The sequence below is a fragment of the Symphalangus syndactylus genome, chromosome X (genome assembly GCF_028878055.3).
Source record: "Symphalangus syndactylus isolate Jambi chromosome X, NHGRI_mSymSyn1-v2.1_pri, whole genome shotgun sequence".
In the NCBI taxonomy this organism is placed as follows: domain Eukaryota; kingdom Metazoa; phylum Chordata; class Mammalia; order Primates; family Hylobatidae; genus Symphalangus; species Symphalangus syndactylus.
In genome coordinates, this window is record NC_072447.2 from 22598481 (window position 1) to 22616341 (window position 17861).

The 17861-nt window shown below is 38.3% G+C and overlaps 1 protein-coding gene across 3 annotated transcripts in view; it reads right to left on the reverse strand.

The window, feature by feature from the left end:
* Positions 1-1570: 1570 nt before the first annotated feature.
* The window catches only part of ANOS1 (anosmin 1), a 203393-nt gene continuing 187102 nt past the window's right edge, over positions 1571-17861 (reverse strand). For all 3 annotated transcript variants that reach the window (XM_055267193.2, XM_055267192.2, XM_055267191.2), the window contains 5 exons: positions 12297-12391; positions 9447-9618; positions 8269-8489; positions 7000-7141; positions 1571-5742 (listed from right to left, as the gene is read on the reverse strand). In XM_055267193.2, coding sequence (XP_055123168.1) covers positions 5684-5742; positions 7000-7141; positions 8269-8489; positions 9447-9618; positions 12297-12391 — 689 coding nt within the window. In that variant the 3' untranslated portion in view covers positions 1571-5683. The remainder of the gene's footprint in view (positions 5743-6999; positions 7142-8268; positions 8490-9446; positions 9619-12296; positions 12392-17861) is intronic.

Consider the following 17861-nt stretch of genomic DNA (forward strand, 5'->3'; position numbering starts at 1 on the left):
CATATTTAGAGATGGCTGTTCAGAGGTCCTGCAAATAACAGCCCTACAAAGCTGTCTTTTGTGGGGGAAATTTGCATCTGTAGATGTAGAGAAAATCTGGATTGATGCATTGCTGCAGCCAGGCTTTCTCTGACACCCACTCCCTGCCCCCGTGTCTGGATCTAGGAAAAATTAACTAAAAGCCTGACACCTTTAAGGTCTGAAAGAAACAGTCACCATCTATTCTCTCTAAAGGCTGTAACCTGGGAGGGTTCATCTGCATAACAAGACCACCTTTGCTAGTCAGGACTTCTCTTCTCTCCCTCCCATAAATTGTGTTGCCAAGATCCGAGCCCCCATTCTTTCTGTAACCTCAAGATGCCATAAAAGCATCAAGCAATCCTCGATAGGCTGCTTCCGTATCTCTACTATTGTGAACAGTGCTGTGATAAACATGTATCTTTTTCATATGATTACTTTTTCTCTGGGTAGATACCCAGTAGTGGGACTGCTAGGCCAAATGGTAGTTCTATTTTTAGTTCTTTGAGAAATCTCCATACTGTCTTCCACAGAGGTCATGTTAATTTACATTATGACCAACAGCATATAAGTGGTCCCTATATACACAATGGAATATTATTCAGCCATAAACAAGAATGCAATCATGTCTTTTGCAGCAACATGGATGGAATGGAGGCCATTATCTTAATTGAAATGGATGCAGACACAAAAAGACAAATGCCGCATGTTCTCATTTATAATTGGGAACTAAATAATGTGTACACATGTACATAGAATGTAGAATAATTGACAATAAACACTTGGAAGGGTGGGAGGGTCAGAGGGTGGGAGAGTGGGAGGAAAGAGAAATTACTTAATGGGTACAATATATATTATTTCGGTGAATACCCTAAAAGCCTTTACTTCTTACGCTTTTTTTTCCTTAGGCATTTTTTCCAATTCATCAGCAGTTATGGGTCAATTGCATGTCAAAGTGGGGATGTACAAGCCTCTCAAAACTCTGCTTAGATAATGGAGATTTAAAGGCTTATAGTATAGTACATAGTATTGAAAAACAATTGAGTAGTATTGAAATACAGGTGAATGCTTATTGGCATTGCATATATCTACAATTTTAGGAGTAAATATTGGTGGCAAAAGAAAAACAGCTTAAAATTGTATATCCTTGACTTAACATACCACTAAAACCATCAGGAGTTACAGTTGTAAACATGATGATAGAAATCCAAAGCGTTGCTTGTCAAACTCCAAGATACTTTCATTAGGATGAAGTGCTGTCTTGTTAACATTTACCAGACCTCAAATTCCATTAACATTGACGTGGAAAGAGACTTTTTGAATCTCCTTGGCAGCAGGAACTGTCTATTTTTCTTCTTAAATTCAATAAAGTTTCTTTTCTTTTTTTTAATTTTGGAGACAGGGGCTTGCTATGTTGCCCAGGCTGGTCTCAAACATTCAGGACTCAAGTGATCCTTCAAATTCAGCCTCCTGAGTAGCTGAGACTACAAGTGCATGCCACTGTGCCCAGCAAAAATGTTTCTTTTAAGAAATAAATGAGTCGACTCCTTGGTCTGGTTTAAGGATACTTTATTATTGAACCAGTATGTACAAACTCTAACATGAAAATAATGAGTCACAGAATATCAAGACTATTTACAATACTTTTTTGTTTTTTACAAAACATTTTTACAAGATTACTTCTCTCTAAATAACATGACAGACATACACCAAAATCCAACTTTTTTTTATTACATACATAAATAAATATTGACTTTAAATGACCACTGTAAGGGACATGAATTCTACAGACCACTTGGATGAGAAGGTAGCAGTTTTGTTATCTGCACACTACAATATAATTAAGTAAAGGGGAAAAGTAACTTTATATAGACCTCTGTTAATCACTCCGTAAATCATATAACTTGCTAAAATATTCAGTAGAGGTAAGACAGTCATGAGAATCCTCTCCGTACCTGACACCGAGTCTGGCCATGCAAAATCACAGGTAAGAGTCAACATCTTTATATATCTGTTTATATCTTATAATAAACTTTAAAGTACATGCAACAGATATTTAACCATTGTGTTCTGCCTATAATATGAAAGTTTATATAAGTTTTAGAGTTATTTGCAACCATAGAAATGAGTAAACTTGAAAACCCACAGCATAAGAAAGGGCATTAAATAAATAAGTCAATATCACAAATGACATTTACGGATACATAGGGCAAAATTAGTATTTGTACTTGTATGATACAGATATGAGTCAAAATTCCACCTTTTAATCAGTTGTTTACTGGACATAAAAGACACAGTTTAGGCCTTTGAAGTCAACCATAATAACTTCTTAGCTGTCCCTTAGTTTTTGGGACTTGCTCTAGAAATTTACTGGGTTTCTTATAAAGGGCAAATTCAGTAAAGATCATTCTCTAGCAATGGTTCTCAACCAGAGGTACTGTCCCTCAAGGGGTAGCTGGCAATATCTGGAGACATTTTTGGTTGTCTCAACTTGGGGGAGGGTGCAACTGGCATCTGGTGAGGAGAAAGTGTGGATGCCACTAAAAACCTACAGTGCACAAGACAAACCCCCACAACAGAGAACTATTCAGCCCCAAAAGTCAATAGTGTTGATGTTGAGATGAACCTCTGTATACAGTTGGCTATGTATCTAAGGTTTTCAGGACACAGATGTATTTATCTAATCTTTGAACTTCGTTTAATACACATTACAAAAAATTACCTGCCATAAACCTTATCTTCTCTACCATGTCATATTAAAACAATGAATGACTGAAAAGAGCACATGTTGGTTTGCAAATATCCTTCTATGGAGTTCCAGGTAGAAAAACAGGGTAACACGGATAAATTCATCATTAACGAGCAAATGTTGTAAATAAAAATAATGCATGTAACTGCAATGTATGTCAAATTAACCAGCTGTATTTGATGACAATATTTTTGATGAGCTCAATTTTTTAAACAGTCAATACTATTACTGGATATATTTTTCTCACATTAGAGAAATGAATCTAACTTCAATAAAACATATTACAGAATTAGGCACCAAAACTATGTTTGTTAAAAAGCATAGATTTTATCCTTTATTAGAGCAATCACATTTCTAAAATTCAAAAAATTGTAGCTATATTTTTGATCATTTGAATAAGACTGGAGCTTATTAAAATCCATAAGAGAAACACGTTTTTTATTAGCCCATTAATAGCATTTTTCTTCCAATAACACCAATAAAATTTAAATTCTTCATTTATACCAAAATTAGAAGCTCATAAGAGCAGCTTTAGATTTTTTTAAGGGAGATGTAAGCTTCAGAATCACCATCTGAACTAAAAATATCTGTCCAATGTCTATTACCCAGACAAAAGCATAATTAAATTTTATAAAATTAAATTTATGTAATAATTTAATAATATTTTGTATCTATGTATAGACTCCCAGCATTTTTAACTATGCAACAGTACAAAAATTTGCTGGCATAAACATTTGGATTTGTTCATGACAAGTTCGTGTAAAAGATAAATGGATAGCTAATAATAAAAAATTTTAATTTTTGAAATTTTAATAACTTGAAATTCAGACGCTGGTAATGACACCAGAATAAAAAAGAGAAGCTATCTATGGTATCCATTTATTCAAGCTTAGGGATGTTTTCAGATGAAGACTGTTTTCTATTTTTGCCACTCAAAAATTCTTAGAACCAGGTAATTTCATAACTCAGTGTGATAAATCCATCCCAGCCTGTGACAGGAGCTGCAGCGAACCATTCAGAACCAACATGAACTTTCATTCTGAGGTGTCCAATTTATGTTACTTGTACAAAGCTGTAAAACATTCCTGGAATATCCACTTTTTAAATATTTTAACACACAGGAAATGGGCTGCAATATCTATTATCAGGTATTCATGTTTATAAATGTGTTTCCTAAAGACATGCATCAACATCAGAAAAATTATTTTCTCTGCGTTTTAATTTGCATCTGCCTTTAGACACTGCAGTGAGGCCCCGTGGAGTACGGTGACTTCTGAGTTATCCACTCTTCCCAGGAATGGCCAGGCATCTGCATGAATTCAGGAAACAGTAAAACAACAAGAAGCAAGTACCATTGTCAAAACTTAAGGATAATGTTACTGATTTTCTTCCTGTTTTACTTAGGTAGGTAAAGACATGCGGACACCTTTCTTTTACAGTGTTTTATTTTGATAAATTGCTCTGTTCTCAGAATCAGCATTGATGGGGAAAATATATTATCCTTATGACCTTTAAAAGAGCTGTATCTTTACTCACCATTGGTGAGCTATGAAAACGATTTCTCCAGGGATTCATGCTCAAGGTATATTCATGTATATGCATGTGTCTCTGTGTCTATATATGTATATGTGCATATATTTGCATATATACACACATGCATTTATAATTACCTAGACATGCATATCTATGCACATTTCAAACCATGTATGTGAGTATTCCTTCAAGAAAAAACAGTATTAAATTAAACATCTCTTCGTTTTAGGTTGTTACAATATACACTGCAACACTCTATATTGATAACACGTTTTGACTTAAGTTCATGCTACAAGGCACTAATTTGTAGCATAAAAATTTTCCAAAAAGTAAGATATACTAGATTTGAAAACATATGGGTTAATTAAATGCAAATAACTGTCCTTCTCTATCGATCAAAGGTCTTTTTAAAACATTACCAATAATATTCTAGCATACGAAGACCTTTCTTTGATTAAGAAAAGGCAAATCTCTGCAAAAATTTAAACATGCTCAATAGTTGAGATTTTTTCATTTGAAGCAAGAAGTTTTGTGAATTTTCAGTTGGTGAAACAAAAGTGCACCAAAAGCTATTATCTGCATTGAGGAAAATAAGAGAAAATATAAATAAGATAACATATCAGGAAAATCTCTCACATAATAGGATCAAATATTAAAAGGCATCCCCAAGAAATAGTTTTCATTTCTCCAAGGTAAAATCCGATTAGCAGCTTATTTCATTGAGTTCCTCTGGCTTGGGTGTCTTTTGTAAATCATAATTTATAGAGGGAACTTTGATTTACCTTTGCATAAAGAGCAGCATAAGGTACTTAAAGTAGGAGCATTTTTAGATTTAAATTCGCTGGTATATTTTAGATTACACATTTTCATTTAAAAATCACCTAGGATAAAAATGATCTTAGGAAAGATTCGAATAAACAAAGCTGTATAATCTTAGTTGATTTTTCATATCGAATCAATAATTTAGTCAAAAATATATTTTATTGATTAGATTTATGCTTAGTGTTAAGTGTGAATTGTGTATTTGTTACTCTCCTTTTTGGGGTGGAGTTTGGTGCTCCAAATTCAGGGAAAACTGAGTTCTGTTGTAATTCAATAGAAATGAGCGACACCATACAAGAAAACAAAATTTAGCGTTAAACAGGCCTATTCTTCATTTTCTCCATGCTTGTAGGGAACTGGTGTCTGTCTTCACCAATCTACTGTTTCTCACTTGTCTCCAGATGCATCCGTGATTGACAGAAGTTCTTCCTGCACTAAAGTCACATACGAGAGTCCAGGCCTCTGAGCAGTTCCCACTGCCTCTGGAAGTGTGCATGTCTCGTGGCCGAAGTTCAACAAGTTGACACATCTGTGCAATTTCAAAAAATCTTTTTGAACAGTTTAGTATCTTTCTGGAGAAGGCTTGTAATGATGTGGATGACGATGCTTAAGATGAGATCCTAAAAAGTGACAAAATATGTCAGTCACATCCATTTATATGTATGAAATAAATGATAGAATTACTTTTATTTGTAGAAAAAGCACGAGACCCTGGCAAATGTTCCTTCCTATGACCATGTCTTTCCTACTCTGAATCTGAATGTACAACCACACTCTTTCTCTCCTTTTCCTGTTTTTCTCTTCCTCTTTGATATCTTCCCAAACCATAAAATAACAAGAAAAAGAAGACAAGCTCCTTTCCTTAAGCTCACACTTATCCAATCAAACCATAATCCTTTTTATTTGCTCAAAGCAGTTTAAAAATTATCAAATACTTCTGTTAAATGGAATTTCTATGAAGGAATATCAGAAAAGCATTTATCCGACAAAAATTTTAGAGGCTATCAAGCTCTCCCATTGTGATAGTTTTTGTTTTTCTTCAAATTATAAGCATACCAAGTTATCAATTATAAGCATACCAATCTATCATTTAAAAAAATCAGAGTTAAAACTATGACTAATTCTCAATGTTTTATCCACACACTAATCATCAGACACTTTTTTTTAAATTTAAGCTAGAAACTAAACGAAGTACATAATTTAAAAATCAGCAAGAGGCTGTTTTGAAAATCTAGGTGACAATTTTCTTTTTAAATTTTACTTGATTTAGCAATAAATGAAGTAGGTGGACTTGGGTCATATCATGAAGAAAATTCATGACATTTATTACAGTAATATCTATGTAACAAGAACATAAGTTCCTTAGTAAAATATTATTTCCTATATTGTGATATATGAAAATCTTGATTTAAAAATCTTTCAGATTGGTATGAGACTACAGATTTTTTCCCATATGTATTTATGGTTTAAAAGAGAAGGAAAAAAGCATGCATTATATAGGGGAAAATGCAAGGAAGGAAATAAAAACAAAGGAAAGATAGAGGAAAGGAGAAAAGAAGAGAGGGAAGGAAGGAGGGAGGGAGAGAGGATGGAGAAAGGAAACAAGGAAGGAGTAAAGAAAGGGAGAAAAGCGGGGAAGAGGAAGGGAGGGAGAAAAAGAACAATTAAGCATCAACTATGCAATGTATGCTACAGGTGCCTGGAATAGAATCTAGTAAGTCCGTACAAACAGGGAGAAAGAATCTCAGATGATGACAATTTCCCTAACTCATAGAAACCTGTAATAGTGTATTTATTTGTTTTCATTTTCCAGCAAGATTTTTCTCTATGTCCACAAGACCTGACAGGATGGCTTAATGCGCTGGCACCCCACTCACTGTGCGCTGAAGAGGGTGGGAGCTCCGGCGTCCGGAACGTCTTGATGGTGGCCGGCCCCTCCCCTCCTGGGGTCAGCACTTGCACTTCCAGTCGGTAAAGAGTAGATGGTCTCAGATTGGGCACTGTTAGGACATAGTGATCCTAAGGGGACAACATAAAAGACGATGCTCACCGACAACCTTTCAGAGACAACGCGCAATGCACAGAGAGCCTAGAACAGTTTTTCCCCCACTGGAGAATATCATACACGGGCAAGTTTGGTTGCTTTGTAAAGGCACAGTTTAATTGATAGGCTATTTCTCATTTGTGGGGGTTCTCTGCCATATGGTTTCTTTGCACCTCACTCAATTCTTGGCAGCCTAAGGCACTTGGCAGAGTTAAAATATGCTGAGGTGCCAGGTCTCAGGGCTCGCTCCTGGGATTTTTTTTTTTTTTAATTCCTGAACATAAGACTTTCCCATGGTTTAAAGTCTTCAGCTGCACATCTTGTGATGTGAACTCTTGATAATCCAAATTTCAGTGAATGAGCCAACTGTTTTTCTTAAAACACAATATCTGTCAATGCCTATAACTGAAAATGTTTATTTTTATGCCAACACATTCTTCTCAAAACTCAATAAAACCTAGTACATTTATAGGATAACTACTCTCTAATTCCATGGAATTTTTCCTTCTGAGATTTAAGTTGTTTCTTTCCCTCTCTTCCCCCCTTTTTGGATTTTGTAACGGTAGTTGGCTATTCTAAGGGCATTTTCAGAGAGGGTAAAATCCCACACATGATTTTTTTTTTTTTTTTTGTGAAGCCAAGGAATTAAGTGGCCTGGAAGACAGGCCAACTCATTACAGCCTCGGGCCAAATTTGAAGTTGGGGGGAAGACAGACAAACAACAAGCTTCTTTTAGCTATTCCTGCCCTCCCCAATTCAACACTTCAAACAGGGCATGTCCGCTTGGACCAGAGAGACATGAGGTTAACAAAGATAGAAGAAAATGGCTCAATCACTTACATACAAGATAGGGTAAGGTCTTTTCATGAGTTGGCTCTAGCCATCAAACTTTATCTAGGTGGCAGCTTATGCTACTTCTTAGCTATGCAGTCACATTTGTGATGTATTGACGCTTGCAAAAGATACACTCAGAAAAAGAAAATGCAAAAATAAGACTCAATAGTACAGCACACAGAATGACAGAGGTAGCCACCTCTGAAGGTCAGTAAAAAGGAGCAGTAGATACCAATGACACGGACATAGTACAAGAGGTGGGACCTACGGAAGGCAGGATCTGGGACTGTGAAATAATGCTGTTGGGTAGGCTGTTCTGTCTGCTTTCCGTAGTGACCTCAGCCCAAGTCACTTGAAACCCAGTCATGGGCTGATAGAGATTGGCCTTGGCCATCTTCCAAGAAAAGTGACCGGTGATGTTCACATCCTGGACGATGAATGAAGCAGAAAGGTTCTCAGGCTTAGCTAGCACCTTAGAAAGAACATGACCTGCAGCAATGCAAGAAGGAAAACCAGGATTAGGCGACTGGAGAGGGTGTGCCCAAGGGATCCATTGTAGGAATTTTCAGCGGCCAGTCTATGGGATGATATTAATAGAAGCAACGTGACCTCATTCTTTAAACATGGGTTCAGGCAGTCACCCCTTTGACATATGGGGATAGGTTGAGTAGGAATCTCCTCACTCCGACTTTGTACTAAATGCTTCTTCCAGTCTTTTGGGGATCATTTTTAGAATGCTCTTTAGAAGATAGAAGCAGGAGAGCAGTTTAGACCCTGGCAAGACTTAACTATTTCTTAAAGAATAGCGTTGACTGCAGTGAGAAGGTAAATATTAAAGCTGTTAGAAGAGTTATTAAATCCAAGGCTTTTTTTTTTTTTTTTTTTTTTTTTTAGAGGCAGGATCTTGCTATGTTGCCCATTGCTGGTCTGGAACTCCAGGGCTCAAGTGATTCTCCCATCTCAGCCTCTCAAAGTACTGGGATTTCAGGCATGAGCCACCATGCCTGGCCAAATCCAGGGCATTTAAAAGAGTTTTTCCCACTGCAAGACAGGGACATTGGCAAGGAGATGGGATGGAAGGTACAGATGTGAGGTTTGCTAGGTTGGCATGGAAAGTGTGTGAGTATAACCCACACAGCAAAGGGGTGGGAAAACAATGAAATAATTATATCAAGCTTTCCCAAAACACAAGTGGTATCTAGATGTTTGCCTTCATTTCCAAAGGGATAACATTACTATCAAAGGACATCTTTCCAAGCCTGTTAGGCTTTAAAGTAACACATTTATTCCTACATATCTTCCCTCCACATTGGGCCATCATAACACAACTTAGAAAGAGAGGCACTTTTGGTTTTTACGGTCTTTTGAAACGCAATTTGGCAAGGTTTGCAAAGCGCTGCTGACACCTTAGACCTAGATGTAGAAGGCCTTCAGGTGAAAACGTACCTGCTTCGCCAGAGCAGCCAACAGGCTTGTGGCTCTTCCCCTTAAGAGCAGAGCATGGTGGAGTAGTGAAGAAAACAGCTTCTGCCTTGGAGTGACTTTTTGGCCGTATTGGTTGGACAGTCACCTTATACTTGCAGGAAAATGACAGATCTTGAAGAATTATATAATTTTCCTAGAGCAAGAGAAAGAGAATTATGCTAGCAATAAATCTCATTAGGGATTAAAAAACACTGGCAAGAATTGAAATCATGTTCCATCCAACAAGGATGTTTTCCTATACAGTGTGTGCAATATGGCTTTTATAAAAAGTACAAAGCACATACTGTCCACATTTTGATTAATGACAATTGTGAAACACTCCCATGGCTGCGGGATATGCCTTCTAGAATTAAACAGTATCATAATAATTCCTCATCAAAGCAGGCTACTTCTAAGGTCACAATCAGCATTTTTGAGTTGGTAGCAGTGCAGGTAGTGGTGTAAAGCTGTAAATACAAATCTAACTTTTTTCAGTTAAAAAAAACTAATGCAGGCTTCTCTGAGACATAGAATTAGTTTATATGTAAGTTTTCCTGTTAAAAAATGATGATATTCTTTAGCAATGTAATTTTTCCCCTTTTTGGAGTGCTGTTACTGTTTTCTGCCATAATGTTGTGATTAAACATAAATAAAAGAAAGAGGCTAAATGGTAAGGAGTCAGGGGCTAAGAATATAACTTTATGATAATGTCAAAAGATGACATTTCCTGTGATAACAGGTGTGTATCTCTGTTTCTTTCATATTTGGCTAAGTGGCACTTATCCATTCTGTTTTGTATTTACCAATTCTTAATGTATATGTATAAAAGTGCAGATGGATAGCTGGGCATGGTGACTCGTGTCACAGTCCTAGCTACTTGAGAGGCTGAGGTGGGAGGATCGCTTTAACTCAGGAGTTTGTGACCAGCTTGGACAACATAGTGAGACTCCATGGTTTGTGTTTGTGTGTGTGTGTGTGTGTGTGTTTAATTATTTTAAGAGAGAAAAAAAGTACAGATGGAATATCTCTGGTACTCATTGGATGATGGGTAGGGGATCTTGCTAGAAAGCAGCAGGGATGACGGGAAAAACATGAGACAAGAATTAAAATAAAAACTGAGGCTTGAGTGATTTACTTAAGTGAGGAGTGGAAGTGGCTGCAGGTGACAGAGCACTGAATGCTCAAAAGAGACCCGGAGTGACCTCCAGGTGTGCTGGCCCTTCATCCAGATGGTGACAGGAGATGGGGTGCACCCAACTCTGCAGCCAGTTAGCACAAACAGTGAATAGGAAACAAATCAATCTGGACAACGCAAGCCCAAGCCAAGGCCGCCATGTCTCTTTGGGAGTCTGAATTGCATTTCTTTGGAAATAAATCTGCTCTTTATATGGGACTGTATTGGAATCCAAAGTTAGCTATTAAGGATCCTGTTTCACAGATATTTCAAGATTGCTTTCATGTTGCATAGGAGGCCGACATCTGCAGCAGTAAGTGAATTAGTGGATGCTCCATTGTAGCATAAAAACAAATTATAATAATTGGATCTAAAGGTTTAAAACTAAATACAGAGAAGTTCTAAGCCCCTAGAAGGATAATTTTTCAGGAGTTTGATTTTTATTTCTACTGGATACATTACATCTGCTCAGCAAATAGTTGTTACCACTTTCAGAGTTCCTAAAGATGATAAGCCTAGGATTGGGGAATTGCATTGACATAAGCCCAGTTCTGTGGGGTTCTGAGGCACACACATACAAGTAAAACAAAAACCTCACCTCTCTGCCCACAAAAATATTAATAATTCCCACTTCTGTTTATTTCTTTCTCCGCTTTTCAAATCGACTTCCCTATTTAGAATGTCTGTTTAATTATTTGACTGAAGGTCACAAACATTGGAGCTAATTTAAGGATAAATAAAAGGAGAAACTTTGGTGAACATGAGACAAATCAAATCCAGTAAAAAAGAAAAAGAAGCTGTGTATTTTTGAAAATCCAGTGACTTTTTTTATCTCACTCTCTTAAAATTATGCCAGCAGGTATGGTTCTTAAAATATTGTGCTTGCTTTAGAAAATGTTCAAAACAAAAATATTCTAGTTACATATCACAAACCAAAACATTCTATGTTTGGGGCCATGTTTTTGGATTTTTTAAACTGTCCTGAGGTATCACATATAAATTGCCATAAGTGTATTATACACTGTATAGTACAATGACCTCTTAAATATTTTGTGTTGGTTTGTTGATTCTAATCTATAATGTATGTATTAACCCCAAAATATTTAGAATAACATTTTGAGCAATATTGACAGAGTTGCTATCCTCAGAGAGTTTAATGTTCTCTTAAAGTTAAAAGTCAAAATATTGGTGCATGCTATACAGGACAGGGAGATTATTTCACTAACTGAGCGGATGGCCGTTAGGGCTATGGTGCTAAATGATAGAGTCACATAGAAATTCACTTGTACAATTACACCTTTAGATCACGGTGACATGTCAAAATTCAGAAAATAATTAAAAGGTTTTGTCCAGTTAAGATGAAGTACACAGGTACTCAGACATATTTCCCCCTGAAATATGGGAGTTCTTTAAGAACTGTGTCTTTAGTCTCTGCACTTTAGGTTTTGCTCCATGTTGATAACAGAGTAAGCTCCCAGTGCAATGGTGTGAATGGATAAAAGAATGAGTGAATGTAATGACCATTCTGTTTTCCGCTTCCATCAAGTCATTACTCACTAGCTGATTTGTGAGAATGAGTTATCTGTTTGACCTGTCTAGTTTGTACATCCTCCTGTCCATGTTCACAGATCAAGTTGGCCTAGAGATCATGTCCTTACGTGGGTCATGCCAGATGATGCCTCTGATCCGGTTGTTCTGTTGTGGGCACACGCTTCAGGAAACCACCGCACATGATATCGGTTGACAGTAGGATCTATAATGCCAAAACACACAAACAAAAATAATAGGCTGGATGTTACATTCCATGTAGCCTGGGGTTCTTGAACTTGAGAAAAGGAGAGGAAATGAAACTCTACAGGTGACCAATAAATGCACAGGTGAGCCAAAGGAGGTGAGATTCTCATTACTTAATAATTATAATAATTAATAATTCTGAATACTTAATCATTAAGAACAAAGTAAGGGAAAAAAGTAATATACTGCCAAGGGAAAACCTGTGTTGAAGTGCAAGTACTAAGTAGAAAAAAAAAAATTAGTAAAGTCATAGCAAAATGATTCCAAAGATGTCTTGAGAATAACCTAGCCATGGTTTTTACAGTAAGCAAAGCCCTACAATGAAAGGTAACACCTAGCAACAGCTCTCGTAATTCCTGTTGTAAAAGAGAATCATCAGAAGTTTCTCAATCCTACATTTTTTTTATAAAGATGAGATACTGTTGAATCCACACAAGAACAAAAACATTGCCTTCACACTTGCAGACTTGGCTATCCACGTTTATTTCCTGTTATGTATTGCCATAAAGAAGTTCTTTTGTCAAAAGGATAGGGACGTATGCTTCCCACTCTCCCTTAACCAAGTGCATCGTGGCATTTCTGTATGGCTGATCCCTACTGAAATATGACTTGGTGTTCTCAAACACAGGCCAAAAGACTGACCCTTTGAACATGCTTATTCCCAGGGCAAGAGGCATATTTTCTGTACATTTCTTTACTTTGGACAATAAAGTGGGGGGGAAAAAAGAGAAAATAATGGCAAGCAACTCAATGAGTGTGGGAAAGCAGACCTTGACAGTCTTGGGTTTATTAATCACCCCAGTGTGTCCGAGGGGTGTGAAATGGCACCAAACAGCACCATTTTGCAGGTGATTTAACATCTTGTCCCCCAACATCATGCCAAGTGTTTGATGGGGGTTTTCAGAGGAGAAAACTCTTTGATGAAATTGGGTTGATCTAGTGGGAACTTCACTTTGAGCACTTTGGAACCAGAAAAGAAGAACTTTAAATCCGAGAAAGCAAACAGATATAAAAGTGGGCACTCCGGGCATTTAGTTAAAAGAGAAATCATGTACTAGAGGTTTTAATTTTTACATAGCAGACATCAAGCGTTTATTTTTTAAAAAAAGAATTATAGGCTATGCACAAGGCTGAAGTCAATCACTGAGTGTGTTCATGTTCTTCCATTCAACAGCAGTGAAATAATCACACAGGAGTGGCTGCTGCCCTCCTGAACTTTACATAGTAATGGGGCCAATAATAACAGAGAATAAATACAATACACAGATAAGATAGATACTATGTTAGAAGGTAATAAGTCTACATATAAATACAGAAGGTGGCTGGGCACGGTGGCTCACGCCTGTAATCCCAGCACTTTGGGAGGCCGAGGCAGGCAGATCACGAGGTCAGGAGTTCGAGACCAGCCTGGCCAACATGGTGAAACCCCCTCTCTACTAAAAATACCAAAATTAGCCGGGCGTGGTGGCAGGCGCCTATAATCCCAGCTACTCAGGAGGCTGAGGCCAAAGAATCTCTTGAAACTGGAAGGTGGATGTTTCAGTGAGCCGAGATCACGCCACTGCACTCCAGCCTGGGCAACAAGAGCGAAACTCCGTCCCCCACCCACCCCCCCGGAAAAAAAAAAAAAAAAAACAGAAGGTAAGGGCAGTAGGGTGGATTGACAAAAAGTGCTGATTTTATATAAGGCGGCTGGCATGTGTTCAATTCTGAGTCAGGACTTGAAGAAGGTGTAGCAGTGGGTAGTGGCACTGCAGAGACCTGTGGGAGGGCGTTCTCAACCAGCCCTGTCCAACAGAACTGGCAGTTGTGATGGAAATGTTCTGTCTGTGGTAAACAATAGTCACCTGTGCCTATAAAGCACTTCACATGTCCTCTGTTTAACAGAGGAATTAAATTCTTTATTCTGTTTCATTTTAATTAATTTAAATTTAAACAGCTGCAGATGGCCATGGTTACAATATTGGGCAGCTTAAAAGCTCTACCAGCAGGGAATACACAGCACATGTCAAAGTGCTGACATGAGAACGGAGCATGACGGATGACTGAGGGTCTTTGGTGAAGAGCAGTCAGGAGACTTGGGGTGGCTACATTACAGCAATATGAGGAGGCTTGGCTGCCCTGGGGATCCTCCATATCTTAAAAATCCTTTACATATTTTATAATGCAATTATATTTTCATAGGAGGCAGCATCAAGAGTGACACATGGGGCACTCCTTTTGGGTTCCCTCCCTTTTGTTAGCCCTAAATCTCGCCATGTCTGGGTTCACTGCACTTTCATCTTCTCTCTGTGTCACCTCCATGAATCACTTCATTGATTCCCATGGTTTGAAAAATTTTTCTGCTGACAGCTCCCAAATGTCTACTTCCACCTGAGCTAGTCCCTTGAAGAGCTGATGCTCCCTCCTTCCTCTCCCATGTGGAGGCTTTCCAAACTCCACTTTGCTGTAGCTACCATGTTGATTTCTGCACCTCAACTGCTCCTTGCATTCACGCTTTTCTTTCTGGCTGTAGGATGCAGAATTTTGACCCTACACATGACCTTCGAGGAAGGTGGGCTTCAGCAAGCAACTCCAGCAGCCTCAGTGAGCCTCATTCCCTTTATCTGAGAATAAGGATACTAATTCAGCCAATGCAATAGGTTTGGTGTGAGTTTTAAATCAGTTCATGTACTGGTTTTCTACAGCTGCTGTGACAAATTACCATGAGTGTAGTTGCTTAAAACAATATAAATGTCATCTCTTCTGGAGGTCTGAAATGGGTGTCACTGGTCTAAAATCAAGGCAGGCCTGTACTCCTTTCTGGAGGCTCCAGGGAAGAATGTATTTTCATGACTTTTCAGGTTTCTAGAGGCTTCTGGCATTCTTTGGCTGGTGGTGCCCTTCCACCAGCTTCAAAGTCAACAACACTGGGCTGAGTCCTTCGCACCATGCCATCTCTCTGACTCTTGCACTCTGCTTCCCTATTCTACTTTTAAGGACTTTTGTGATTGTATTCGTTTCCACCCAAATAATTAAGGGTAATGTCCCCATCTCAAGGTTGGCTTTGAGTCATTGAATGGCTTTTCTCTGCCCTCTGAATAAAGATACTAATACTCCTTAGCCTGGCTTCCAGGTCTCCACTGCCTCTGCATATTCATCTCATGCAGAGACTCCTCTCGTTCCAAATGTTTTGTTTGATTCTGTGGTTACTTCATGAATCCCTGTCAACCCCATTTGGTTAGAGCTCCATAACTATAAAGATAATGCCTATTTGCTGTCACTGTTGCATAAACAAAGATGAGCATGGTGCCTGGCAGGTGATAAACAGACAGTAAACATTTAATGAATAAATAAGTGAACAAAGGTATACCAGTTCAAATTCACTTTTATTTCTCTACTCATTCTGGCAACAGTGAAAATAATTCCTTATAATCTAAGGTATGGAAGAAAGTGTGAAAAGACATGATATTACATAAGGTAATTAAAAGCAATCTGAGAAAGTAAAATATAAATTAAACTTAGATTAAAAATGCCCTGAAAGTATTGTAAATGGCACCCCCAAATGACCAGTATGGGGACATTTATTTTTTAAAAGCAAGCCCTAACAATGCCCACACTCATTTACGTGACTTGAGCTCAATTTTAACAGATCAATTCATAGACATTTGCTTTGATGGAAGTCATTTATACAAACATCATGTCCTTAGCTTTATCTTGCCAATTACTAAAATCCTAAGAGCTTGTATTTTAGGTTATGACTGCAGGTCTCAATCTGTAACTAGAATATTAAAAATAGCATAGTTCAGGCTGGGCGTGGTGGCTCATGCCTGTAATCCCAGCACTTTGGGAGGCTTAGGTGGGTGGATTGTCTGAGGTCAGGAGCTCAAGGGCAGCCTGGCCAGCATGGTGAAACCGTCTCTACTAAAAATACAAAAATTAGCCAGGTATGGTGGCACATGCTTGTAATCCCAGCTACTCGGGAGGCTGAGGCAGGAGAATCGCTTGAACCCGGGAAGTGGATGTTGCGGTGAGCTGAGATCGTGCCATTGCACTCCAGCCTGGGCAACAAGAGTAAAACTCTGTCTTAAAAAAATAATAATAAAATAAAATAAATAGCCAAACACTTCCTGAAGGGCTGCATGTGAAAATTCTGTGCTAAATACCCGATTGATCTGGTTCCTTAGCTTAATTCCTTCCACAAATAAATGACATTACAAATAAAGTACTTGAAAAGTATTTTTAAATGATAAAAAATTTACTTGTAATACGCTTCAACTATGGATCAAAAATTAGATGGGTCTAATTTTCTTTTCAAATAGATGTAACTCACAGTGTCTGGCATAAATAAAGGGCTCTAAAATTTTTCATTAAATGTGAATTCCTCAGTTTGCAAAAGTCTAATGACCAAGAATGATAGGGTTATTGACATTAGAGCTCTGAGAAAGAGGCAATCCTTGGGTTCTCCAGAATAATATTGCTGTAAAAAGAATTGTAAGTCACAGCACTAGGGAAGGGGGCACACACTTAGAGAGGTGTCACAGAATGCCGTTTCCATCAGGGTAGGGATTTCTGTCTGCCTCTTTGCAGTGTTTTGGCATCGGAAATGGTGCATTGCATAGAGTAGGCGCTCAATAAAGGTTAGTTGAATGAAGTCCTCTCATGGATCAATGCCTCATACTCTATCGGTAAAAATGATTTGGTGAAACAGAACTTTCTGATGTTGTACAACTAAAATAAGAATTTTTGAGTATCACATAGGCATTTCTACTTAAAATAGAAGCATGAAGGTTTCCTCTATGTCTGAGCTAACTTTTCACATTCATGTTGTAAAAACACAAAGTCTAGAGCCAGAAAACCATCAAGATGCAGTGGCTCATGCCTTCAACCCCAGCGTTTTGGGAGGCTGAGGCTGAAGGATCACCTGAGGCCAGGAGTTTGAGACCATCCTGGGCAACATAGCAAGACCACATCTCTACAAAAAATACATTTAAAAAAAAATTAGCTGGGCAGCCAGGCACTGTGGGTCACGCCTGTAATCTCAGCACTTTGGGAGGCCGAGGTGGGTGGATCTCCTGAGGTTGGGAGTTCGAGACCAGCCTGACCAACATGGAGAAACCCCGTCTCTACTAAAAATACAAAATTAGCTGAGCGTGGTGGCGCATGCCTGTAATCCCAGCTACTTGGGAGGCTGAGACAGGAGAATCACTTGAACCCAGAAGGCAGAGGTTGCGGTAAGCCAAGATTGTGACATTGCACTCCAGCCTGGGCAACAAGAGAGAAACTCCAAAAAAAAAAAAAAAAAAAAAAAGAAAAAGAAAAGAAAATTAGCTGGGCATGGTGGTGCGTGTCTGTAGTTCCAGCTTCTCGTGAGGCTGAGGCAGGAGGATTGCTTGAGGCCAGGAGTTTCAGGATGCAGTGAGCCATGATCATGCCACTGCACTCCAGCC